At 48.7% G+C, this 26,546-nt stretch overlaps 1 protein-coding gene across 4 annotated transcripts in view; it reads right to left on the reverse strand.

Moving 5' to 3' along the window:
- Positions 1 to 26,546, reverse strand: part of NCOA7 (nuclear receptor coactivator 7) — a 1,232,944-nt gene that overhangs the window by 436,128 nt on the left and 770,270 nt on the right. For all 4 annotated transcript variants that reach the window (XM_069607511.1, XM_069607508.1, XM_069607509.1 and 1 more), the window contains one exon: positions 24,317 to 24,427. In XM_069607511.1, the coding sequence (XP_069463612.1) occupies positions 24,317 to 24,427 (111 nt within the window). The remainder of the gene's footprint in view (positions 1 to 24,316; positions 24,428 to 26,546) is intronic.

Here is a 26,546-nt window from a genome sequence, read left to right on the forward strand (position 1 = left end):
ATTTAGGTGCGTCTATGGAAACGCTGTGTAAAAACCCTCTACTGGTAAGAAAGATCCTATGGGGGAGGTGACTGGCGTGAAACGGAACAAAAAAGATCAAACTCAATAGTGCATACGCTTTTAGGAATACCAGTAGCCTCTTTGAATGCGATACCCCATTATCTGAAGAGATCTCCTAATGTGAAACAGAGACTTATTTGTTAGGTTCCGCTTAAACATTTTACGCTCAAAGGTAACCCTTTTAAGATTTGGAGAAGAGGTGCAGGACGATCAATGCTGCCCGCCTGTGAAATATCGCTCAGGTGACCCTGAAGCACTTACTGCTTTTTTGTCCGAAATTAAAGTCTTTAAGAACAGTGCTTCTTTACGAACGTATGAGCAGAGAATACGGAACGGATGCAGAGGCCTGGTGGGAAGTCTTATACGGGTGCGATGGATGTGAAACGTCACTCTTCTGAAATTACTCTGAAGAGATTGAGAGAGTATGATGAATGAAATTTCTCTTCTCCCCTCCTTTTCCCTCCTAGTGCCTTCTGCTTTTCGCCTTTTCTTCTTCCATTTCTTCCCTCCGCTTACATTTGCTTATGACACAGGTTTTTAATGTAATTTACTTTTGTTGGCTCACATTATTTTAAAATCGGATTTACTGAATTGTCGCTGGATCTTTATGGAAGAGTTCGGCAAAAGTTTAAATAAACTAAATGCCTAATTTAAAAAAACAAATATATACCTCTTCTTTCCCATCATTCTATTCAACTATGCCAGCTTCCGGCTCCTGGACCTACAAACATGAAAGAGGCCCTAATAAGCCAGGCAGAACCACAAAATGTTTACATAGAGGAGCTTGTTTTCATGATTGTAGACATTGCTGAACTGGTTTGCAAAATTCAAAAATCTGAGGAGAACGGTCCTTTCCACTTTTGCAATTCAGGGACGCCTTGGTGCCCAGAGATGAAGCCCTGCAGTATGAAAGGGACTCTCAGTCAAATCATAAAAAGGAGGCAAAGTATTTGTTAACCCAGTTTTCCTCAGGTTACTCCTCCTGAGTATTACTATATAGAGAACCTGGTAGTCCTTCCCTTTTTTCCTTGAGTTCTGGCACCGGCATTATTCCTACCAACCTGAAACAGTCATGGGTACTCCCTTTGCTAAAAAAAACAACTCTCGACCCATCCATACCCACCAACTATAGGCCCATCACCACGGTGCCTTTTCGCGTAACAATTTTGGACAAGGTATCTTATACTCAAATTCAAAAACACTTGGAACAACATCACCTGTTAGGAGCTAGACAATCCAGAATGTGCCCCCAGCATGGCACGGAAACTGCCCTCATTGATCTAAAGATGCAAATCGACGAGCTTAGAGACAAGGGGAAATCGGCACTCCTCCTCCTCCTCCTCCTCCCAGATCTCTCAGCTGCCTTCGATCTGGTCGACCATTCCATCTTATGTAACCACCTTAAAACAGCAGCACACTTCTCTCACCAAGCCATCACCTGGATTAGATCCTTCTTAAATGGCAGAACAATGAGGGTCTTCTCGCCGTTAGCGACCGCTGACCCCATACCCATTACCTGCGGTGTGCCTCAGGGATCCTGTGTCTCGCCAACACTCTATAACATCTTCACTAAGCCCCTTTTCGATGATCTGGATCATCTTGGTATCAACTACACCAACTATGCAGATGATATCCAGATCCTCCTCCCGCTTTCTGGGGATTATGAAAAGGATTTGGCCTTGGTGAATAGAGTGTATATCATCATCCAGGCATGGATGGCCACTCATGGCCTATGCCTGAATGATGATAAAACTGAATTCCTCATTCTTGGCACCCAATCCAACTTAAAAAAAAACTAGGACCCAATTACTCATCTTTCATAATTGATGGCAACATCATAAAAGTAGAGCATGAGGTTAAAACACTTGGCTTCTACCTTGACTGTCAATTATCATTCACAAAACAGGTTATCTCCCTTACATCGTCTACAGCCTACACATGCAAATTGATACGCACAGGTAAACCATTCCTCTCAGATAACAGCTGCATTACTTTGGCCAGAGCTCTGATCCTCTCACGCCTGGACTACTGTAATGAACTCTACGTAGGATCACCTAAAGCCATTATCAAACGTATCCAAATGCTTCAAAACAATGCCCTGAGAGCGGCCCTAGGAATGTCCCGAAAAGATCACATCTCCCAGATCAGTGGAAAACACAACTGGCTCTCAACTCACGAGAAAGTCCTCCTAAAAACTCTATCTCTGACTTATAAATCCCTCAACAATGCTGCTCCCATTTATCTAGCAGAGAGATTCCACAAGTAAACATCCCCCAGACCTACCAGGTCTGCTAACAAAGACTGTCTTGTCGTACCCAACTTCAAACGGGCCACAATCGGAGGCAACAGCTTCCCGGTGAAAGCGTCTAAACTATAGAAAAACCTGCCTCCTAGTTTAAGAATGAACCAAACTTACCACAGATTTAGAGCTAACACTATTATATGGCTAAAAACCAACAACCAACTCTAACCTAGCAATGAGACCTACCCATATGACCACGCTAGCCTGCCACTAGCCTTCACTCTCTACCTCTCGCTTTGGTCCTCTGTATATTATGCTGAAAACTTGTCTCCTTGTAATTAACCCCCCCCTTGCTTGCATTATGTATATTGATGTGTATATAAGTCTTGTTACTCTATGTATTATTTTTGGTGTATACCATTGTATAATCCTGTGTGTAACCAAGTCTCGCATATTCTTGTATCTGCTGCGCACTGTTACTCCTGGGTATGACGCGCATTACAAATAATAAACAAACAAACAAACCACAGAAAAAGTGGACAGACGGCAAGTCCTGTCAGAAACTGGAGAACTATCTTGGCTAAGCCTGTGCCCCAAATGTATTATAATATTATAGGCCATTAGAAATTCTCTTGAAGAATATATGTTGATTGTAGACAGTATATATTTCACATATGTAAATGTACAATAGATTCATGCATAGCACCAACTCGCCATCTTTTTTTTGAACATGTCAACAGGGTCTGTGGAAAATGTCTAACTCCACTGTTCTAGGACGACACTCGATGCTCCACGTGCGACATGGGATCAGCAGCTACAGAAGTAGCAGATGCAGGTGACATCCTGTACTGGTGCTCATCTAGAGACATGGCGCACTTAGGACAACTAATTTGCAAGAGAGGATCAGGCTTTCTCATGCCGCGGAGAAGTGGGTCAGGAGCCATGCAGAGGATTAGCTATTACACCGCCTTTCCCCCACCCCAGTCAAAATGGGGCTGGCCCCAGAGTCTCACTGAATTGTGTTGTCTCACCCTTACCCCTCTTGAGTAGGCGATTCCTCCAATAGGACTTTCTCGGATTGGCGAACTAGACACACTGTGTACTTTTAATGCAAATCCATCTTATTGGATGCAGGTTGGGCAAGAGAAACAATCCTGGTTGATTTAGGGTTCGGATGAGATTAGAGCAGTGTCCATTAGGACTAGAATGTACATGGGGTAGAACAGAGAGCATCACTAGAATGTCCCATGTTATACGTATATGACAATGCATTACTTACCGTAAAAGCATTTCTGATGTTTGTATCTGCTTAGGTTCACATGCTGTGCATAGGTCCGACATCCAGTGGTCACTGCGGAGTATTGCATTTTGTTTTAACATAATCACTGCGATTCATCAAGACAATAGCTCCCCCTTTATCTGCTTGTCTGATAAAGAGATTCTTATCTTTTGCAAGTTTTCGAACAGAATCTCTCTGGGGTTTACTAAAGTTTGAATTATGAGATTTCTCACAGGATTCTAACTTTAGAACTTCAGCCAACACTTGTCTTTCAAATACCGTGGATTCGGCGGTGTGAGAGTAGCTGGATGCACAGAAGGTCGACGCATTACGCAGACCACTGCAGTTATTACTATTGTAACCCTCGTGTTCACTGAAATATTCATTAAGGCGTACTTTACGCATAAATGCAAAAAACTCAGTACGAAATTCAAAGGGATCATGGGTTTTGGTCATAACAAAGCTGAGGCCCCTGTTGAGAGTATTCTCTTCTTCACTTGAAAGTACATAGTTGGACAAGTTAATCACCACTGATTCCTTGTTCGGCTCCGTGTCCTGACCTGGTTGTCCCAATCCCCTCGGTTGGGACCCTGCCCTAAAAAAGGCATCCTTTGTCTTTGTCTGTTGCCCCCTCTCTGGCCCCTTCCCCTCCCTCTGCCCGGGTTCGATTGAGCTACAGGTTCATTGTCTCTTGTGCTATCTTCACCTGAGCTATATGAAGTATCCCTAAAATGTACACGTCTATTGTTTTTAGGAATCTGAAATGTGTTACCAAAGTTATGGCCCTCTACAACATAAGGGAAGGCCTTTTCATGTGTAAAATTGGTGAGGTCTTTTTTCAACCTTTTGACCCTTTCTAGGGTAGTATCATTTTTAAAATCTACTAACCCTTTAAGGTGTTGTTCTAGTTTTACTTTGAACGTATCTAGATCAAGATCTTTTTTGAGTTCTTCTTCCAACTTTGTAATATCTATCTCTATTTTCTTTGACACTTCAGTAGCTGTATCTATGATTAGGACTAACCAGTCCCTCCCACATTTATTAGATATGTAACTCCATTTTAGTTTAAATTCCTTATTGTCTAAAAATAGACGTGGCTCATTTCTCACTATGAGACCTTGAGGAAGGGCCTGATTTTTCAAATACTCAAGCATAATAGCTCCATGCAGTTTAGTACGAATAAGGCGTTTCCTTAATTGGACCGATTCGTCCCATTGATCATTGCTGTTAATATTGATCTCATTTTCACTTGTGCCAGCCAGCACTGATAATGTGTCTAACAATTTTTTCACATGATCCTCGCTATATGCTAGGCACTTGTCTGAGGCTGTAGCCATGTTATATGGCTAGTCGTGTAGTGTCCTGGTGTGATACAATATCTCCTTGGTCACAACCTACGAGACCACAAGAGCCTCTGAAAACATGTAATCAAACAGGTACACAGGATCCTATTTATATGTACCACATCTTACTCCACCAATAGGAACATAGATTATATTATAAAAGAAGGATAAGATGGTAAACTTTCTCTACTTCCACCCCTCCTTCTCCCCCAACGATTAGACAAATAAAGGGGGAGCTATTGTCTTGATGAATCGCAGTGATTATGTTAAAGAATGTGAGAGACTTCTTTCTGACAGTGTGAGCTATTTGAAACTTACTCGTGACCCTACTGCTCGGCTGATGAAGATCATAAAAGAAAAAGTTACTTTGGTATATGACTCAGAGATGATTAGCAAACAAGAATTTGAATTTCTAATAAGGGAACAAGGCAGGGTACCTGTGTTCTATATCTTGCCTAAGGTGCATAAGAGATTGGTAGACCCTGCCGGACATCCCATAGTCTCTGGGGTCAATTCCATTTTAGAACCATTGTCTAAGTTCGCAGATTTTTATCTGCGCCCATTTGTGATGAAAATGCAGAGTTATTTGAGGGATACTACCGATGCCATCAATAAAATAGAGAACAGATTTTGTTCAAGGCAACTTTTTATTGATAGGTTTGGATATTCAATCCCTCTATACTATGATACCACAAAGGGTGACATTAGAGGTTGTTGAAGAAATTTTGCTGGGCAGAGAGGATGGACACCCTGTGAGCAGTGCCTTTATTTTGTGGTGTACTGAGTTTGCCCTTACCCAAAACTTTTTCCAGTTCCAAGGAACTTTTTTCCAACAGATAGAGGGCACTGCCATGGGTGCGGCCATGGCCCCTAATTTAGCCAACCTCTATGTTGAATATTTTGAAAAAATTGTGATATACCCAGCCACTAATCCTTATATCCATCAGTTGAGGAAGTGGCTGAGGTATATAGACGATATACTCATTGTATGGGATGGTACGAGAGAAGAAGCTGAGTGCTTTATGACCTGGTTGAACCAGCAGAATCTTTTTCTGAAATTTACGTGATCCATATGTGACTTTGAGACTCATTTTCTGGATATTACCATCTTTCATGAGAATGGAGTGTTAAAAGTGAAGCCCTACACAAAGACTACTGACAAGAATTCTCTTCTGCACTTTAACAGCCATCATGCTAAGCATTTGAAAAACAACTTACCTTTTTGCCAGTTTTTAAGGTTAAAAAGGAATAGTAGTAGAAAAGAGGATTTCTGTCTAAGTGCGGACGCACTTACTCAGAAACTGAGAAACAAAGGCTATCCACCTAGAGTGATTAAGACTGCTTCAAAAAGAGCATACAATAATAATCGGAAGGCTCTTTTGGAGAAAAATGTGAAAATAAAGAAAAAGATTGGTGCTGTTTTTGTTAATACTTTTTCAAATTTATCGTACAAAATTAAATCTATTGTGATGAAAACTTGGAAAAAGGTATACAGAGGAAAAGAAGCCTTGCCCCCTTTGGTGGGCTTTAGAAAAAGTCAAAACCTAAGGAACATTTTGATCAGGAATGATGTAACTGAGAAAAGTACACCACTGGTGAGACAAACCAGGTTATGGGGTTTACCGGAAATAAAAGGGCATTTTCCTTGCGGTAAATGTAGTATGTGTGCCCAAACTAAAGAGATTAGATATATACAAATTTTACCTAATCTGAAATGGGTGTGTAATGAAATGACCAACCGTAACACATCCGATGTGTATTTAATCACATGCCCCTGTGGCCTATATTATGTAGGCAAGACTAACAGACAATGTAAAGTCCGTATGGTGGAACATCGGAGCTGCATCAGAAATCAAGTGATTGAAGCTCCTTTAGTGAAACATTTTCTTGATATGAAACATGGCTGCAATGACTTTACGTGGTTTATTTTGAAAAAGGTGCATGGCCATAGAAAAGCCGAGACAGACCAGAAATGATTGAACCTGGAACAAAAAATTATTTTTAAATTGCAAAGTAATGTTCTGGGGCTCAATGAGAGTATTGATTGGCATCTGGTCAGCCAAACATAAATGTTTTCTGCTATCTGACTATTGTTTGCAATTTTGGCTGTGTTTTGATTTTTTTTGAATTTTCCTTATTTTGTGCCATCTATATTTGCAAAAATTTGCATATGTCTGTTGCTTGATTTTTGCAATGCTGTGTCGATTTCTTTTGAATGGTTTTGTGCCCCCCAGTGCACTTTCTTCTCAACACTGCTTCCCCTTGTTGTTGGGTGGTTTGATGCAAAGATGGCCGCTAGTTTTTTCTTACCGGCTAGTACCTAACTGAAGAGTGTAGTCCTTCCTTAGTGTTCACTAGGAAGATTGCATGTAAAAGATGGCCACTGTATTTTCTTGCCGGCTAGTATTTAATCGAAAAGTATAGTCCTTTCTTAGTGTTTACTAGGAAGTGGTGAGCGTTTTGCTGCACTTGGTGAAAACACATGCTGGTGCTGCACGGTCTTCTTTCAAACCCCGCGAGTCATTAGCGAGGAGTTTGTTTCTCCTAATCTAGAGGTGAGCATGTTGTTTGTGAACTTTAGTAGCTACTAGTAGCACTTTTAGTGGCACTTTTAGTGATGTTGGTGGCTATTATCCCTTTTCCGCAGTTTTTTACTTACTGAACGTTGAGGTGTTGTGTACTATCTCCCACTACTTGGTCACGTTCAGCATGTTTTTACACATTTAATGGCTGTGAAGTCCGCTGGTGTATGACACTACTGCTTGGAAGCATGAGCTCTAATGCACGACCTAGGCTGGGCTTGAAATGGTTTCTTTTCTTCCCTTTTTTTTACACATTTGGGAGCCATGGTGTATTGGTGCATTTTAATGCTCTTTGAGATGGTTGGTGACCGCCTTTCTTATATTACAGATTGGTTCTGCGTCCTCTTTTGTAATCATCTGCAGACTTGGTTGTCATTACAAGGGATTTCCTCCCCTTGCCCCACCTTGTGGGTGGCTTCACTTGCGTGAAGGTAATTTTTATTTAATATATCCTGAACAATTCATGACTGTTGTCCTGTAGTGATATGTGGCTCATTGGTAGTGTGATGTGTCCTTTCTAGGTGTGACGATATTTTCGGCGGATTGAGACGCCTTTTGAAGTATCTTGGTTTTTCAATGAAGAATAATTAGCCTGTCATTTACAGACGTGCGTTGAAGATTCACCACATTAAGGTAAATCTAATTGGTTTAATTTCTAAACCTTTTTGTGGAATTGTTCTCTTGACTGAGTCAACTCCACTTTTACATTTGGTAATACCCCCTCCCCTGGGGATCTGATTAGTTTCCTCCGTTTCCCTTCTTTGCAGGCTGGTTTCCTGAAACTACCCATTCAACACGGTGTTGAGAAGAATAGTGGATGTTTTAAAGGTTCCCCTGAAGAATGTTCGCCCGAAAGGGGCTTTAAAGAACAGAAACATGTTGGGATTATATGTTGTTTTAGTGACACATTTAGGTTTTTTCTATGTACTGTGATATGTGATTTCGTCTGTGTCCATTTGTAAGTGGTTTATTTGAAATTTAGCTTTTTAGATTTTGTAGGTTTTAGTGGTAGTTTTGTACACTGTGTTAGGTGTGGGTAGTATCTTATGTTTTAATTTAAATATTCTGTATTAAACAAAAATGTTTTTTGAAATTTGGAATGTTGCACGCAGTCTATGTTGTCAAGACCTGTAGTGCCGGAGAATCTGTCAGAGGTGTCTAATCGTTGGGGGAGAAGGAGGGGGAAAAGTAGAGAAAGTTTACCATCTTATCCTTCTTTTATAATATATTCTCTTTACCCCCTCCATGAAGGCCTTGATAACTGGTATCTTCCACCACAACACTTTAAGTTGGGAAGTGGTGTATGCAGAAAGTGCCGCTAGGTGGACTTTAATGGAATTGAACACTAGACCTGAATCCAGTAAATGGGTCAAGTACAGAACAATGTTAGTGGGAGAGCAGTCAACCGGGTTGATGCTCTTACCTCTACACCAGATGACAAATCTTTTCCACTTGCTAGAATAGCAGTGGCGAGTATTCGGTTTTCTGGCTTCCCTGAGGATGTCCATACATCTCTGCGGGAGTTGTAGATGTCCAAATTCTATGATCTCAGGAGCCAGGCTACTAAGTTCATGGTCTGAGGGCATGGATGCAGTGTCCTGCCCTTGTCCTGTGACAGCATGTTGTACGGGCAGGGAAGTTTCACTGGGGGAGATAGGGACATCTCCATCAAGTGAGCGAACCATGGCTGCCGGGCCCACATTGGGGCCACTAGTATCATGGTAACCTGCTCCTGGTGCATCTTGTGCACCACCTTGTTGAGAAGGGGAGTCGGGGGGGAAAGGCGTAAACAAATTTCCCTGGCCATTGAATCGACAGACCGTTCCCCTTGGACTGGTTCTGGGGGTACCTGGAGGCGTAACTTTGGCATTGTGAGTTCTCCAGAGTTGCAAACAGGTCTATTTCCGGGAATCCCCATTGCGTGAAGACGTCTAAGACGATGTCTTCGTGCAATTGCCATTCGTACTCTTCGGGCAGGGGGAAGTCTCTGCTGAGTTCGTCTGCTAGCAGATTGAGTTCCCCTGGTACGTGTTGTGACAGTAGGAACATGTTGTGTTTGAGAGCCCACTTCCGTATATTCTGGGACAGCTTGGACAGTCCTGGAGAGTGGGTGCCCCCCTGCTTGTTGATGTAGTACATGGCTGTGGTGCTGTCTGTAAGGACCATCACTGTCTTCCCTTGTAGGTGTTCCTGGAAGGCTTTTAGTGCTTTGAACACCGCCAGTAGCTCCAGTAGGTTTATGTGCTTGGATGCTACGTTCGGAGTCCACACTCCGTGAGCAGTCTGATGGGATAGGTGAGCCCCCCCATCCTGTGAGGGATGCGTCCGTGGTTAGAGTGGCCTCCACCGCGGGTGTGGCAAAGGGTTTCCCTATTATCAGGTTTTCCTTTGTCCACCACCATAGCGAGAGAACCAAGGCTTACGAGACCACCACTAGATCGTCCCATTGTCCGCTGGCCTGACACCACTGGCTGTTGAGCCACTCTTGCATTGGGCGCAGACGCGCGTGAGGTACCAAATAAATACACAACGCCATCATTCATAGCAATCGCATCGCTTTGCGCACCGTCACCTCTTGACCTGCCACATATTGGGGGATCTGAAACAGCATGTTTTGGACCCTCTCGTTGGAGGGGAAGACGAGGCCGTCCTTTGTTCGAATTAGAGCCCCTAGGAATTGTTTGACTTGGCTGGGGTCTAAGCTGGACTTCTTCTCGTTGATGGAGAAGCCCAGTTGGAACAAAAGGTCTACAGTCTTTTGGGTGTTTGAGAAGCATGTCTCGTAAGAATCCCCTGTTATGAGCCAGTCGTCGAGGTAAGGGTATACTGGGATGGATAACCTGCGCAGGTGGGCCGCTGCCACTGCCAGTACTTTCGTGAATACCCTTGGTGCAGATGCTATACCGAAGGGTAGCACTCTGAACTGGTAGTGTTTGCCCTCTATCATGAACTGTGCGCTGGCAACATTAAAATATGAAAGTATGCATCTTTCATGTCCAGTGTTGTCATGTAATCTCCCTGAGATAGCAGTGGGATCACTTCCTGTAAGGTCACCATACGAAACTTTTGGGGTTTGACAAACTTGTTCGCTGGGCGCAGATCTAATACAGGGCGCATGGTTAGATCCTTTTTGGGTACAAGGAAGTACACTGAATAAATACCTTCCTTTACCTGAGATAGAGGCACGACCTCTATGGCTCCTTTTTCCAGTAGTTGGTCCACTTCTTGGAGAAGGATGGCGAGGTGTTCTGGTGTCATGCGGCGTCCCCTCGGGGGGTCTGTATGTTGGGGAACTGTTGAACTCTACAGTAGCCGCGGGCTACGGTGGAAAGTACCCAGCGGTCCGATGTTATTCCCTCCCATGCTGGAAGAAAGGATGTTAACCGGCCCCCGACCGGCGTTGAATGGGAGGGGACGCGAATCTTCGCGTCACTTGGTGGTGTTGTTGGCTTGGGAGCCTCTGGGGGTGGAACCCCGGCCTCTTGCCTTGCCACGACGTTGACTCATCCGATTGTACTGGCCGCTATTACTTTGGTAGTTGCTGGCAGAGTACTGTTGTTGGTTTTGTTGCTGGTGTTGCCCACGAAAAAAGCGCTTATTACCAAATCCCCACCTGTTAGGTGGTTTTGAAATTTGGTCTAAGGTCTTTATTGTATCAAATTCTTTCTTCACCTTCTCCAGCGCGTCATCCACTGCTCTCCCAAAGAGGTTGGACTCCTCTATGGGTTTATTAATAAGGGATGCTTGTGTTTCCGCCTTAAGTCCGGAATTGCGAAACCAGACGTGACGCTTCAGTAAAATTCCTTGTACCAAAGTGCGGCCAGCCGTCTCTGCTGCATCGAGGGTATTCTTGACGATGCTTTGATTGACCAGAGAGCCCTCGTTAACTGTAGTCAGTAAACAAGTCCTTAGGGGTTCGGGAGCTTCTTCGATGTCCTGTCTGAGCTTAGCCCATTGAGCATCGGCGTAGCTTGCCAGTAGGGTGTTATTATTGGCGATTCTGGTAGAGAATGCTGCAGAGGTGGGGATTCTCTTGGCAAGGGCATACAGCTTCTTCCACTCTTTGTCTGGGGGTGCCTCGCTAGTAGATAGTGGGACTCCTGCCCTTTTCCTGGTGTTGGTCACAACCAGGGAGTCCGGGATTGAGTGACCCTTAATATATAATGGGCCTGATTGAGAGGGAGAGAACAGTTTCTCAATCCTTGGATTGACCCCTCTCATCAATGCCGGAGTGGAAAGAGAAGGGGTAATACGTCTCTTAACTGAGGCGAGGATGGGTATAACCTGGCTAGTGGGGGTTTTTTTTTGTTGATAATCCTCTCCACAAAATCGGTGTCTGGGGTGACCTCCCCAGTTTCGATCTCGAAATGTGCTGCCGCCTTCTTCAGCAGTGCATTGAAGGTGGGTTGATCATCGACAGGCGAAGGGTTCCTGACTGGTGTAGTTTCAGTAGACCTGATGACTATACTGCTATTGCCTGTCAGTCGACCTAGCCGGTGACTGCCAGGGATTTGGGTCGCCCTCGCCTGTGTCTTCCTGGAATCCTTCCTCACATAGGTTAGTTTCCTCGTGAAAACCTTCCTCTTCTTGTTGGTCCGCAACATAGGTGAACTCATCTTCCTATTGGAAGGAGTCTTCCTCAGTGGGATTGTAAGAGTCTATGTCCTCCTGTATGGGGTTATAAAACTTCTGGTATTTAGCCCTTGGACTCTTCAGGGGTGCCTCCCTTGGTCTCTTGGGTGCCCTGACTTCTGGGATGGACATGAACCGATCTAGTTTGTCCATACAGGTCTGAAACCTTTCAAGGGTCCACTGAGGTCGGCCAGGACGGTCTGGGAAAGAAAAGGGGGTTACTTCTTCCTGTAATAGTCTGGTTCTGTCCCATAACGTCGAAGGAAGAGAGCCTTCGCCTTCTCAGTATCCTTCTTGCTGGCTAGGGCCTTCTGTCAGCGTCGGGAACAAGCCTGATCTGTTTTCCGGCGCCTTTCTTCGTATCTTTGGCCTTGTGCGCGATTTTCGGCGTTGCACTCGCCGTACGTCTTTGGACGTCCTTAGATGCTATGCGCGCGAGGCTTTCGGCGATCATACTCTCTTCCGAGGGATCGGTCGCCGTCGGGCTATGAAATGTCGAGCCTTTGCCCGTCGAGTCCTTGCCCGTCGAGTCCTTGGTGGCAACGTGAGCGCTCTTGCGATGCACGTCGCCGGAAATTTTGGTGTTAGCGCCCTTATTTTTAGAGTGCCCAGTCGCCTGTCGCGGGAGCGGTCGCGGGGAGGGCTGACGACCCTTACGGTCAGCGGAAGACGTCGGTGGGCCTGGCGTCCCCGTTGGCGCTATGGCTACCTTCGTCTTCGACGAATGTGTGCCTGGGGGTATGTGCTTTGGTGTTTTTGTGTGTGCGTCCTTGTCGCTGGGGTGTTCATCCCCATAAGCTGGGCGTGAGCCGGGCTTGTCGGGGCCGGACGAGGAGGAGCGTGAACGCACCTTTGAGAGGTCTATAGCCTCCGTTACAGGGGCCGTGTAGTCACTGTCCTCGTCACACTCTGCGGCAGTGGGTGAAGAGTCAGGCCTAGACATGGCATAGGCCGCCCACCTTTTGACCCTGCGGTCTTTTAGAGTTTTGGGCTTTAGTAATTTACAGGCCGCACAGCCGTCCTCCTGGTGATCGAGGGGTAAGCAACGGTTGCACCGTTTCTGCTTATCCTTCCAGGTATATTTACCCTTGCAAAGCGGGCAAAACCTAAATGGCGTCCTCTCCATAGCTGAGGGTAATAAGTGTGACTACGACCTCGAAAGAGAGGGAGGGGAAAGAGAAAGGCATTCTTAAAGAAAAGAAAGAAAGACCACAAAACCCCACTCTCCCTACTGTGTATGGCCGGCGAGGCCAGGCCACGTGTTCGGCAGCGCCGAAGGATCTCCTCCGCTCGTCCTTCCGTCGAAGATCTTGCTCGGCGGAGAAACGGCTCTGCGTCGAGGGAGGGATCTACGTTATTGATATTAATAACAAAACGACCAAAGGTCGAAGAAACTATTTGGCAATGTCTCTCGAGGAGCTCCGCATAAAGGCGACCAGTAGCTGGGCAGAAAAAAAGAATCTGAGGGACCTCGACGCTTGAGGGATTGTGGGTACAACGCACGTCACTATAGGGATAGTGTTACAGACACGCCTTGTCGACGTCCCCTTTTCGACTAGGAAAAACAAAATGCAATACTCCGCAGTGACCACTGGATGTCGGACCTATGCACAGCATGTGATTCTAAGCAGATTAACAAACATCAGAAATATATGTATATATGTATATATATACGTATAACATATACATGTTATACACTGTGTCCATGTAGGATTTGCTTAATAAACCTTGCTTGCTACAATGATGTGGAAGTACAAGTGTCTGCTTTCAGACAGGTGTGAGTAAAAGACAGCTGAGTGATCAAGAGGGAGGAGCTGCTCAGAACTGGTGGCCTGCTAACAGTCAGCCAATCTAAATTAAGCACCTCCGAACTGGCAAGCAAAGAAACAGGAGAGAGTTTGGATCTACAGAGATGAAGAGCAAAAATGCAAGCAAGAGGTCAAAGTATCAGCACAAACCTACGCCATATTCCACATCAGATGCCGAGAGGGCAGGTCAGCCGAGAGGGGCAAGAGTGCCAGCACTTGCCTCTTCGCACAGCGGAAGCACTAGACCATGCCATGCTGAACGCAGCCCCATTCTGACCAGTGCCTCTCTATGCAAGCAGGCAAAGTAATTCCTGTCGTCATCCTTAATCAAACTATTACAATTCCATTAGTGTGGGCTAGTGAGCCCAGCTCTGCAGAAGCTGTCACTGTGTTGAATCTCTGGTAAAGGTGGGAGCACCTCCAACGGGTTGTGATCTTTCTTCTCCTACCACACTCTACAGTTGAAGCATCCAGTGTCCCCACCCAATCCATAGTCTCATACTATCCTCACCCTCCTAAACTTGAGATTTCTGAGCTGTACATCTGTAACTAGGACACTTGGGATGGTACAGCGCTGTACCCACTCCTAAAGTCCATGCTCCTCCGGACAAAGAACAAGGTCTACAAGGGGATCATCAGACCTACCCAGACGTATGCCTCCCCAGCATGTAGGACCTGCCATGAGCGACACCGGAAGAGTCTTCAGATAGACCAGAAGAAGGCCCTGTGGATATCGTCTGGAGCTCCAGTCTTCACAAGGATAGCTGACCTTCACAGAGAACCGGACAACGAGATGTTGGACAAACATCTAGTGAAGCCGAGTAAGAACTTCTGCCAAGGACTGGATCAGAACCCGAACCCTCTGACCAGAATACTCACTGCCACCACTGCAAACCCCTTCGACCGCTACCCATCACGGCAAAGACCCTGTGAAAGCAATCCTACTGTGACAAGTCCACAAAGGCCAAGAAGAACCCTAACCCACAACTACATACGCAACCTGAGAAGATGCAGTAATGAGGCTCAAGCCTCGGCATCCAAAAATCACTGCTGATGGATACAATCTATCAGCAAGAAGACAGACAGCGGGGCATCCTCTTCTTGCTTTCCCGCTGTTGTCACGCGCCCTCCTGGATTCTTGAAGTTATTGTATCTCCTCGTTCCCAGGTGTTTCGCCAGGGTTTTCATCATCCCTTGCTGTTTCCTCTGGACTAGTGGTTTGGCAATCAGTGAGGGTGCGGTCGTGCCTTGGAAAGGGAATCTGCATTGGGTGAACTTGTCGCCTTGAAAAGTCAGAGTGCATCCCCTTGTGTGTGGCGAGCATGGGTTAGGGACCGTCGGTAAACTACTTTACTATGGTCAGGAGTGGGGTTTTGAGGTATGCATGGGGGTGAGAATAAGATATTGGTGACAGTCCTTAGAGTCTGGTACCGTCTGTACTTTGCGGTTATGCAATTTTCAGTGGGCGAAATGCATCCAGCCAAGAGGGCCGCGTGATAAATGATTTTTGCAACGGTTCCTGAGCGGGGGACTGTCAGTCTACCGCGGTAATAGCGCAAGGTAGTAACAAGTTGGGGAATATTCCTCAGTATTAGGTGCCGCAGCAGAGTAGCTGCTGTGCTACAGATTCGGCTGCCACGTCTTCGGTTCTTGAGGTCCATACTCTAGAAGTACACGGTTGCATGTAATATTAAAAATATGCTTTCCCCTTTTTTTACTTTTGCTTATACGGATATCAATATTTCGTAATTACCATTGTATCCTTTGCCCATTAGGATGGTTTGAAACGTGTCTTCATAATGTGAGAGGGCACCTAAAAACTTGTGCAAAATACATGCATACAACTTGAAATTACATGATTTATAGCGATTGTCGCGAGAAACCCCCACGGCACAGCAGAATAATGTTGTCTTTTAATTGAGTTAAAGCACAGCTCATGTTTGAGGGTTTGAAAGCGCGGTGTAAAGGGCCATCTCCAAGCACTTACTTGCATGTGCGTCAGAGTGTATTTACATGCATAAATAAATCGTGCCCCGAGATCATCCAACGAAGGGTTTTATTGAAAGTAATATGGGATGCACTAGTATTGTCGCACTGAGGCGTTGTGGCTGAAAAATGTTAGCAACATGGATGGATACACAGGAGTGACTGAGGTATCACGTGCCACCTGTTGAAGCGAGATCTGGGTAACGGGCTAATGGAACGGCCTTTAAAATCGGTGGCATGCGCGTTTGCGAGCTTCTCTGAAATAGGGTGCGGCTTGCCCTAGGCGCACGGCAAGAGGAGATTAGGCATTCCGCTAGTGCGCGAGGGATCCCACGAAGTGGAGCTCGCATCAAACGACGTCAGTGCAGAGGATGCAAATAGCGCAATGGGGATCCCGAAACCTCAATGGGTAGAGTACTTGTCTAAAAACAGCAAGGCCCTGCGTTCAAGTACCAGCTCTCTCAGGCGTGTGAAAGTTATGCGGCAGTCTAGGGAGGTACATGTACATTTATCTTTAAAGGAAGGTGGAACGTAACATCAGCCAACCGATCCCTGCGAGCACATAAAGGAACCAGGTCCTACCCTTCCTCTGACTTGCCGCACCATTCTGCAGACTTGGAGGGGCAATGGCACGCGGGCTTGTGTTGTGTATTGTGTTTTCAAGCAAGGAGCGGTCATTGTGGAAAGGGCTGTCCTTTGCTCATTTAACAGGCCTCCGTGGATAGTAGCTAGCATTGCCATTTCACTTGGACTGCATCTTATTTGGATACAACCGATTCATATGCATTACGTGTCTCCATGACGCAATCGGTAGATGCAGGTCGGTGGTACATTAAACGGTTAGGGGGGAGGGGGTTCGAGTGCAACCTACCATTAACAGTTTTCCCTTCAGGGGAACTCAATAGCTGAATGGTTAGAGCATGGGTTTCACAGTTTTAAGGCCGTCCTGCGCAGCTTTGTCAATTTTTGAGACAGCAGCAGAACGTTATATTAGGAATTTGGGGGGACAGTTGTAGGGTTGAGACCCAACAAACGGAGTACGCCATTATGGTGGCAATGCAAGATTGATGGGGATCCTGTAAAGGGCTGAACTATACGGGATAAAATGATGAAGTCTCGACCTCGTTTATTATCCGTGAGCAGGATAATGTTAAAATGAGAGTGCACACGTAAAACTATATCTTCCTTGACTGAGGAAGTGAGAACAAAATGTAGTTTGACGGGGTATGGAGAGTTTCTGGCGCTACTATCATATGATGCTGGAAAAGGTGCCGCTTTGGCACTAAGGCTGTCAAAACATTGCCTTTTAGTGTTATATCTGTGAAATGATATTGGTTTTAGCGAATTAGTTATTGGGGGAAGTATTTTCCTGCCATTTTTCGCCTCATTCTCGACATGGCCTTTTACTGGCAGCTGCAGGGCACAGTCCCGTTACATGTGTGCAGTGTAGGCCATACAAGGACCATTTGCACGCAGCGACATCTACGAGGTGGCATGTCATCTTTACATTTGTAGATGGGCACATAGCAGCGAGTTTCGTTACTATCATGCCCAGGGGCACAGCTACAAGACAACGCAGAGCACCAAAGGTCCGAAATACGGTCCTGTGCTGAGAGACTGGTCGCCAGTATTTAGCAGGTTATGAAAGATTAATTAATTCTTTAGCCATGAAACACATGCTTAGACCTACTAAATTATCATCGCATGGCTAGAGCTTCGGGAACCACCTGCCTGCAAACTCAGGCAGCTGTAGGTTTCGGTTGCTTACAAGCAGAGCGGACACGCCTTGGCTGTAATGAACAGATGCCAACTGTTGGGAGTCTCTGGGTGCCCCCGTTGCGTGCCCGCGAGCCCCAGCATGCACAGATGGGACACCAACACGTCTGCACGCTTCGGGCTCCCCGGTCGCTCTGACGCGGCCGGGAACGCCCCGTTTATTTAAGGCGCACGCGGCGACGTGCAACGTCACGCCGCCGCGTGCGTATCCCCTCACGGGGCAACGCCACACTCCTCCTTTTTCGGGGAGGAACAATAACAACAAAACACATCAAACACATTACTACCCACACTGGCATCTATAACTCGCAAGCCCCAGGCCCCCATTTATTAACAGCCTCCCGGATCCCCTTCACTCCGGAGCCCAGTCAATCGGCCCCAGCACATAGTCTCCGAGGTAGGCAGGTCTCCCTCGCCCAGCCCTCTGGGGGTACCTCCCACCTACCTCAGTCGCCGGACTCCCGGCCGCCCCGGTGTCTCGTGCTGGTGACCCCACGAATTCCCCCCAGGGGGTGTCTTCATCCGGGAGGACCGTCTCATCCGGGTCAGGCGGGAGTTCAGTCCGAGAGTCCCCCAGTTTCTTGAAGAAGCTCACGTTCCGGGTGACGGCCGACTTCCCATCCGAGGCCGTCACCATCGACCCCTTCACCGCCACTACGTCCAGCGGCTCGGGCTCATATGGAAGCGAGAGTTTCCCATGAGGATGCCGGTTCCTAATCAACACTTCGTCGCCCGGTTCCAGCCGCTGCGGACGAAGGCCCCTCCGTAGATTTTCCTGACTGGTCCTTGCCAGCCGCTCCGCTTCCACCCGTTGGTCGTCTATTACCCCGGGTACTTTCTCCTGCACCTCCGGGAGGAGACCTCGGGGGCACCTGCGGAACAGAGCCTCAGCCGGAGCCACCCCAGTTGAAGCATGTGGGGTAGTGCGGTACACTCTTAGGAACTGGTATAGCGCCCGCTGGAGAGGCTGACCTTGTCCCTGAGCTATCCGGAACGTCTTGTTTAATGTCCTCATCAGCCTCTCTGCGTCCCCGTTCGCGCGGGGCCACAACGGGGACACCTTCCGGTGGGCCACTCCGCAGCTCTCGAGGAATTCCGAGAACCTCGCGCTCTGGAATGGGGATCCATTGTCCGAGCACAGGGTCACAGGGAACCCATGGGTGGCAAAGATCTTCTCCACAGCGCCCACCACGTGCTCGAAGGCCACCGACTCAACGAACTCCACCTCCGGGTATCGCGAGTACTCATCGACGATGGCTAGGAAATGAGTACCCACGGCAGTGGATCCGAAGTCCGCATGCACAACTTCCCATGGGCGGGTCCCCCGTGGCATTACCTCGATCTCGGGCTCCCGTTGTACTGGGGAAGCCGCCTGGCACCATACACAGGCCGCTACGAAGTTGTCCACCTTCTTCTCCAGCTCGGGGAACCACACCTTCAGCCTCAACCTCGCCTTCGTTTTGGCGGCCCCTTGGTGTCCCTGGTGCGCCAGGTTGATGACTTCGTGGACCTTGGAGCCCGGCACCACCAGGCGATCACCCCGCAGCAACAGACCCGACTCCGTGAAGGACAGTTCATCCCTCACCTTCCAGAGTTGCTCGAGGGTCACCTTGGCCTCCTGCGTGCGCCCGGCCACCAACTCCAGCACGGTCTTCCAGGACCCCGATTGCATTGAGCTTCGCAGGATGCGGAAGCATTCGTCATTGGCTGCTGCGGTCTCCAGTTCGGGGAGCGGCATCGCATTGGGGGTAGCACTCTCGACCACCATGCTCACGTGATCATCGGCCTCCTCAGCACACGACTCTTGGGCGGGCCCGTCCCCGCCCACCGGATGCCTGGACAGGTAGTCCGCCGCATTGTTGGCCCCTGGCCTGTAGATAAGGTTAACGCCATATTCTAGGAGGGCCAGCATCCATCGCTCGATCCTGGCTGGTGGTTTGGAGGAGGATCCGGCCATGATTGGGATCAGTGGTTTATGGTCTGTTACCACTGTCACAGGTCTCCCCAGCACATATAACCGAAAATGCCGGCAGCCCCACAGAACCGCCAGGGCCTCTCGCTCAATCTGAGAGTACCTCTGCTCGGTCTCGGAGAGGGCCTTGCTCGCATAGGCCACGGGCTTCATTCCTCCGTCTCTGCTCACCTGGGTGAGGACCGCCCCAAGGCCAAACGGGCTGGCGTCCACAACAATCTCCGACTCCAAGGCAGGGTCAAAGAAAGCCACGGTGTCCTCCGCTGTTAGTGCACCTTTGATGTCCTCGAATGCCGCCTGTTCTAACGGGCCCCACTGCCAGATAGTGTCCTTTTTCGTCAGAGCCCTCAGAGGTTCCGACCTCGAGGCGAGATTCTTGATGAATCGCCCGCAGTACGTCACCATTCCGAGGAAGCTCCGCACCTCTGATGCGGACTCAGGGGGTCGTGCTGCCTTGATGTCTTGAACCTTCTTGGGGTCAGGAGACACCCCGCCCTCCTTGAAGATGAACCCAAAAAACTCAATGGTCGGGCGGAGGAACTCACACTTGTCCTTGTGGAGGGTGAGCCCCAGCGATTGCAGCCTCTCGAGAGTCCTGGCTAGGCGTTTCAGGTGGTCTGATTCAGTCCTCGCAAAGACCAGAATGTCGTCGCTAATGTTCAGGACGCCCTCCAGGTCTGCGAGAGCGCCTCGGATTAAGTTCTGAAACACCTCAGCTGCAGACGACACTCCAAAGCTCAGACGCTTGTACCTGTAGAGTCCCCTGTGGGTGGTGAAAGTCGTTATATAACGGGACTCTGGGTGTAGAACAACCTGGTGATACCCAGCCCGTAAGTCTAACTTCGAGAAGAAACGGGCCCCTTGCACTTCCGCAATGATGTCATCAATCGTCGGGGTCAGGTGTCGTTCTCTCCTGATAGCCTTGTTGGGCAACCGCATGTCCACACAGATTCGGACAGAGTCCGGTTGTTTAGGTTTCCTCGCCACGACAATGGGGGATACCCAGGGTGTGGGGCCCTCCACCTTTTCAATTACGTCCAGGTTCACCAGGTTATCGAGTTCCTTGTCCACCTGGTCCCTTAGATGGAATGGGATCCGCCTGTGCTTCAGGGCTATGGGCTGTACCGACTCGTCGATGTGGAGCCTCACGGGGTCGCCGTTCATCCTCCCGATCCCTTTGAAGATGTCAGCATACTTGTCGAGCAGGTCGTTGATGTCCTCCAAGTATACTGAATAGGCGAAGCTGACTATACCAAGGGCCTCCGCTGCCGCGCAGCTGAGCAGGGTGTTGCTGCTCACCGGAGTCACATAGAAGCGGGCCCTGATCTTCGACCCGTCGTGTTCCACCTTGGCAACGAACACCCCATCGAGTGGCAAGGGCTCCCGCCCACCAAATGCGAAGATACGGGCCCTTGGTGTCGCCAGTCTCGGGGCTGGGTCAAGCGCAGCATAATGTCCTCTCGCCATGACATTTACAGAGGCTCCCGTGTCGACTAGCACAGGGACTGGCGAGCAGTTAACCTCCACGACACACCTCGGCTGTCTTCTGCTCCTTCCCTTGAGGACCTCCATGCTGGAGACGAAGAAGATGTTCTCCTCATCCTCCTCCTCCTCCACTTCTTCTTCCGCCGGGGCCTCCTCTGGTTCCACCTGTTCCACCTGAGCTACCCTCGGCGGGCGGTACTGCCGCGGGGCCCACAGACGGGGCTGCCCTCTCGGGATGAGTACAGGCAGAGTCGCCCTGCACACCCTCGAGAAATGGTCAGGCACCCCACAGCGTCCACAAACTTTTCCTTTGGCCATGCACTCCGATGAGTGGGGGAGATCATATCCGCATTTCTGGCACGATTCTACCGGCTTCCCCGCTCTGTCTCTGGGAGGTATACCGGGTTTTCGCACCCCTCTGCCGCCCCGCCAGATGGCGCACACCTCCTCCGGTTTCGCCGGGCGGGAACCGGCCTCCATTTTGTTGGCTCGAGCCTCCGCCACCTCATGGCACCTCCCGAGCTCCAGAATCCTGGCCAGAGTGAGTCCGGGCTCTCTTAGGACTTGTCGCCTCAGCTTGCCTGACGAGCACGCCTGGATCAGCATGGTCCTTATCATGTCCTCCGCATCCCCCCACGCACACCCTTGTGACAGGCGGCGCAGGCGGCCATAGAAAGTGTCAAGCGTCTCCTCTTCCTTCTGTTTGGCCGACAGCATGACGAACCTTTCAAAGTCCACGTTGGCAAGGGGGATGAAATGCGCCAGGAGGGCTGCTTTGGCCTGATCATACGTGTTACCCGCTGGAGTCAAAGATTCAAAGATCTCCTGCACAGTCACCCCTGCGGAGTATAGCATTGTGGCCACCATGCTGTCGTCGTCCGTGACTTGGGCGGCCCGAAAGTACATATCTAGCCTTGCGATCCATCTCCTCCATCGTGGCCCTAGACTGGATGGAGGGCCCGTAGCATCAAACTCCGGAATTGGCTGCAAGGCCGCTTGCGCCCTGGCTTGGGCCATGGCCAGGGGTGGTGGTTGGATAGGAGGGGGGGCTGCACCCACCGGTTGTACAGGCAGTCCAGACGTCGTCGAGCGTGGGATGTACTGTGGGGGGTTCTGCTGGAACAGGTCTGTTAGATCTTCATCCTGCGACTCCTCCGAAGCCGTGGCAGTCGCACCCTCCAGGGCACCAGGATCACTCCTAGGCGCAAGCGCACAGGCACCCTTGTTCCAATTCTAAGGGCCGCAACTTGCACCACTCCCCACACTGCCACCACCCACGTGATGATGAAAGGGTTGAAGGAGAGTACCTTAAGGCGCCTGGTGTCCACGTGGGCCGCAGAAGCTGGAGTGTCGTCCCCCACGTGATGATGATGAAGGGGTTGAAGATGGTCCTGAAGAGAATCCGTGAACAAAAGTCTCAAAAATTGAGCTATAAAAGGAATGGGCTGAGAAGGCCCAGCCACCTCAGTCCATCTTCCAGCTACAACACGACGTCACCGCCTGAAAATTCACCAAAATGACAAAATCTTGGCATGGGCCTGCAGGTTATACTGCCTGCAGTCAGTTGATCCAAAAATTAGGTTTGGATTGTCTTCCTGCTCCAAACCGGAGCCGTTAGAAGACTCTCCACCTCGTGGGCAAGATGGCCGCCAGCCGCGTGTGGTCCGCGGCCTCGGCGTGATGCGAAACATCCGCGGATGTTTCACACGAAATGAAAAATTACTCCGGGATTGCGCTCACCGCCGGGCCCGGGCATCCGACACTCGTCGCCACTGTTGGGAGTCTCTGGGTGCCCCCGTTGCGTGCCCGCGAGCCCCAGCATGCACAGATGGGACACCAACACGTCTGCACGCTTCGGGCTCCCCGGTCGCTCTGACGCGGCCGGGAACGCCCCGTTTATTTAAGGCGCACGCGGCGACGTGCAACGTCATGCCGCCGCGTGCGTATCCCCTCACGGGGCAACGCCACACCAACTAGTTCCCCGTTCCAGAGAATTGGGGCATACAGCTCAATGGTCGAGCATTCGACTGCTGATGAAGTGTTCCCCAGTACATATCTACAAGGCGCCAGTGGCATGTCATCTCTCGGCATTTTAAAGTGAAATTGGCGGCGCGAGGTACGGGTGAATTTTGGGGCATTCCTATGTTATGGCATGGAGTATGTATTTTCTTGGCGTTTATGGCAAAGGTGTACAACTGTAAACTGCCTTTTCGGTCATTGGAAGATGCGCTACAGGGCTGCTGCTTTAGCACAAGTTTTTTTTATCAACATCATTTCCGGTCTTCAATATGCATTTTTGAGATTTGCCGGAGTTGTAGTATTGATAAATACTTTTGGCTGGGCGGCAGCATCTATGAATTTGCTACCCGGGTTGTTGGTTGAGGGGGCCACACGCCACTCGTGTCCAATAGGCCAGCAGGCGAGGACGGCGAGTATGGATTTTAGCCCAGGCGTGGGCATTTGGCAATGACCGGCTGGACATAGGTTTTTCTGCAAATGCACGCGACTAGAGAGCACACGTTTCTGAAGGCTGGTGCAGATGGTTTTGTGCAAGGCATGGGTTTTTGCTACCCAGGTTGTGGGTTGAGGGATTCGCTCTCGTCCAACAGGCCGGCAGGGGAGGTAGCAGTGGCCCCTCGGGTTGCCCGTTGGGTGGATTTTAAGCCCAGGATTGGGCGTTTAGACTGTCTGGCTGGACATTGGATGTTCTACAATGAACCCTGGGTCAGCTCAGACAGCCAGTAGGCCAATCTGGCATCTAGCGGCTCGGGAGGGCTGCTAGAGGTCAAGGTAACCAATGAAGCACGATGTAAAATAACTATGGTTCCCATAAGTGTTTTGTGAAATTCTGTAATAAGATCTGGCCTGTTCACTTTCAAAAAGTGGTGTGTTTTCATTCAAAAAATACAGTGTGTGTTATGTTCAGAAGCCAGGGGCATACTACGAGTGTGCCCCCCTGACAATCTGATACATTTACATACTTTGGGTTCTCCTCGGACTGCACATTAGCAGAACTCTAAGAACATTGTGGGTATGCTTGCTACAGTTCTACTGAAGGAAAAGAAATAGCTTTTTCAAGAAGAGGTAAAAAGTGAGTTTAGAAGCCTATACGGTTAGCATTAAGCACACGAGTCAGAGGCCCCATACTCACAGGAAGTTTATCATATTCGGCATCCGACGAAGAAGCAGAAACAACACCACCAGAAGCAGAAACACAGGTCGCAGCCCTCGAATATGGTTCCGTATCTGGCACAAAAAGAACCTGTTAAAAGAAACAAAAAATGTGCTGAATAAAAAAAGATCTAGGAACAAATAATTGTATAGCATCAGCTTCTGGGCCAAGTTTAGCACCTAAAACATTTTCTTTACCCAATACTTCAGATAACAATACTTCAGATAACAATACTTCAGATAGGCCACTTACTAAACACTGATTCTAGCTCTCAGTACGTGCAGCATCTCGTTCAGTTTTGCGGTTTGATGCTACCTTAGCAGGAGAAGGCAGGCCGAACCTAATGTTGCCCTCTTACTCAATCCCCCCGCCCCCACCCACAGTTATAGGATGATTTTGGTTCCCAATATAAAAATTAAAAGGATCTCTGATAAGTTGCGAAAGTAAATCCATGTACAAGCCAATGCCACATTACCTCTTTATAACACATCCAAACTAGTTTATCTGAGTGACCTCACATCCACCCTACTTTCTCCTATTAAAATAAAGTTTTTATACATCTCTATATGCTGGAGATCAGCCTATAAGCGCGGAACAGGGTTTCAAAAACTTGACGCACTGCGTTGTCTTGTTCCAAGACAAAGGAGTTGCCCCTGAGCTACCCTCCGGGGTCCTTTCACGCTACCAACCGACTTGGCCAGCAAGGCCACCGAGACTCACAAACAAAACCCATTTAATTTACAGGGAGTCTTGCTTTATAATTATGCCATTCAGTAGTTCTACTGTGCCCATCCCCACTGTAGTTGTCTTGACGCCTGGCATGGTCATAGAAGTGGGGCACTGTGACCGCGCCAGGGCGTTCAATCTTAATCTGTGAATATAAAAGGCGGCGGCTTTGGGGGTGGGAGGCAAGAGGAGAGGATAGGAAAGGTGGATTAGACAGTAGACAAACAATTTGTTAAGGAATCAAAAAAACAGAGGAGATGAAGAGGGAGCATGGTTGTGGTAGCTGAGAAACCTGAAGGTGTCTCCCTAGCTAGTCCCCAGGATTTGTCATCCAGGTGGCCAGGACACAGCCATCGTTATTGGATCCATGGGAGTGGACCAGTGAGGGAGGATCACCTGGATGGGCGTCCTCGGGGAGTGGGAGTAGGACACCCACAGGTGAGACACGGTATCCCCCTTCTTTCAACACCTTTTCCCCATCCTACCACGTAGGACATTCAAAACCACTGCCCTCCGCCCTATTTTCCGACACCACCACTTTTGCATGACACAGAAGAGAAAGGACTAACACCAGAGCTGTTTACCTGAAATGTCCCACTACAAGGGTCAGGCAAAGTCAGGCAATTGATCAGAATCACACACACCTGACGGGCCTTTCCCTTCCCCACGGGGTTGAAAGGTGGAGCAAGAGAGCTTAGTACGAGCAAGGCAGACAGCACGACGAGACCGCTTATCCAGACACAGCCGTTCAAGAGGAGGAGAAAGGCGGTAAATATTGAGAGAATGACAAGGAGCGACACGACCTTGCCCTTTTTGACGCAGACCCGCAAAACCTCTGCAGAGGGAATCGTAAGAGCGAAGACAATAGCTCAAGTGTGCTGCAACAGATATGAACGGTACACAAAGCGTGGCGATGCTGATCAGCGGGCGCGAGGGAGACTCCTGCTTCTGTGGTACCAGCCTTGACTCCAGTTCTGAGGAAAGCCAAGTGGTTCATCAGAGCCGGTGAGTCGAGGGGAGAACCGATACGTGCCGAGCTGTGGTGAATGACTGTTGCAAAGTGGCAACTTGAACCAAGTTCAAAGAACTGTAAAAGTGTTAAAGGGGAGACCAGCTGCAGAGGGAACTGGCACCAAGTGGGTCCCAACTCAAGAGACTCTGGTTGACCCTCATCTGAGTGAAACTACAGATACCAGAAGGTCGTAGGAGAGCCATCAAGTTAGGTCAAAGTGGTCATACAGGAGGTCAAGCAAAATCCCTGTACGGTTGGAAGCCTTTGATCTAAGAACTGTAGAGAAAGCAAGGGAAGTGAATCCTGCAAACATTGAGAGCAAAAGTAAATGAGAAGTTGGCAAGAGTGAACACGGACGAGGGATGCTGACAAAAGAGGGGGCAAAGTCTAAAGTCCCAAGAAACAACGTGAACCCGGTCAAGGGATGTCCACTGCAACTGTTTAAACAGACACTAAGATTGGTGAATAAAG

This window comes from Ambystoma mexicanum, chromosome 4q (assembly GCF_040938575.1).
Source record: "Ambystoma mexicanum isolate Mex_15411 chromosome 4q, UKY_AmexF1_1, whole genome shotgun sequence".
Classification (NCBI taxonomy): domain Eukaryota; kingdom Metazoa; phylum Chordata; class Amphibia; order Caudata; family Ambystomatidae; genus Ambystoma; species Ambystoma mexicanum.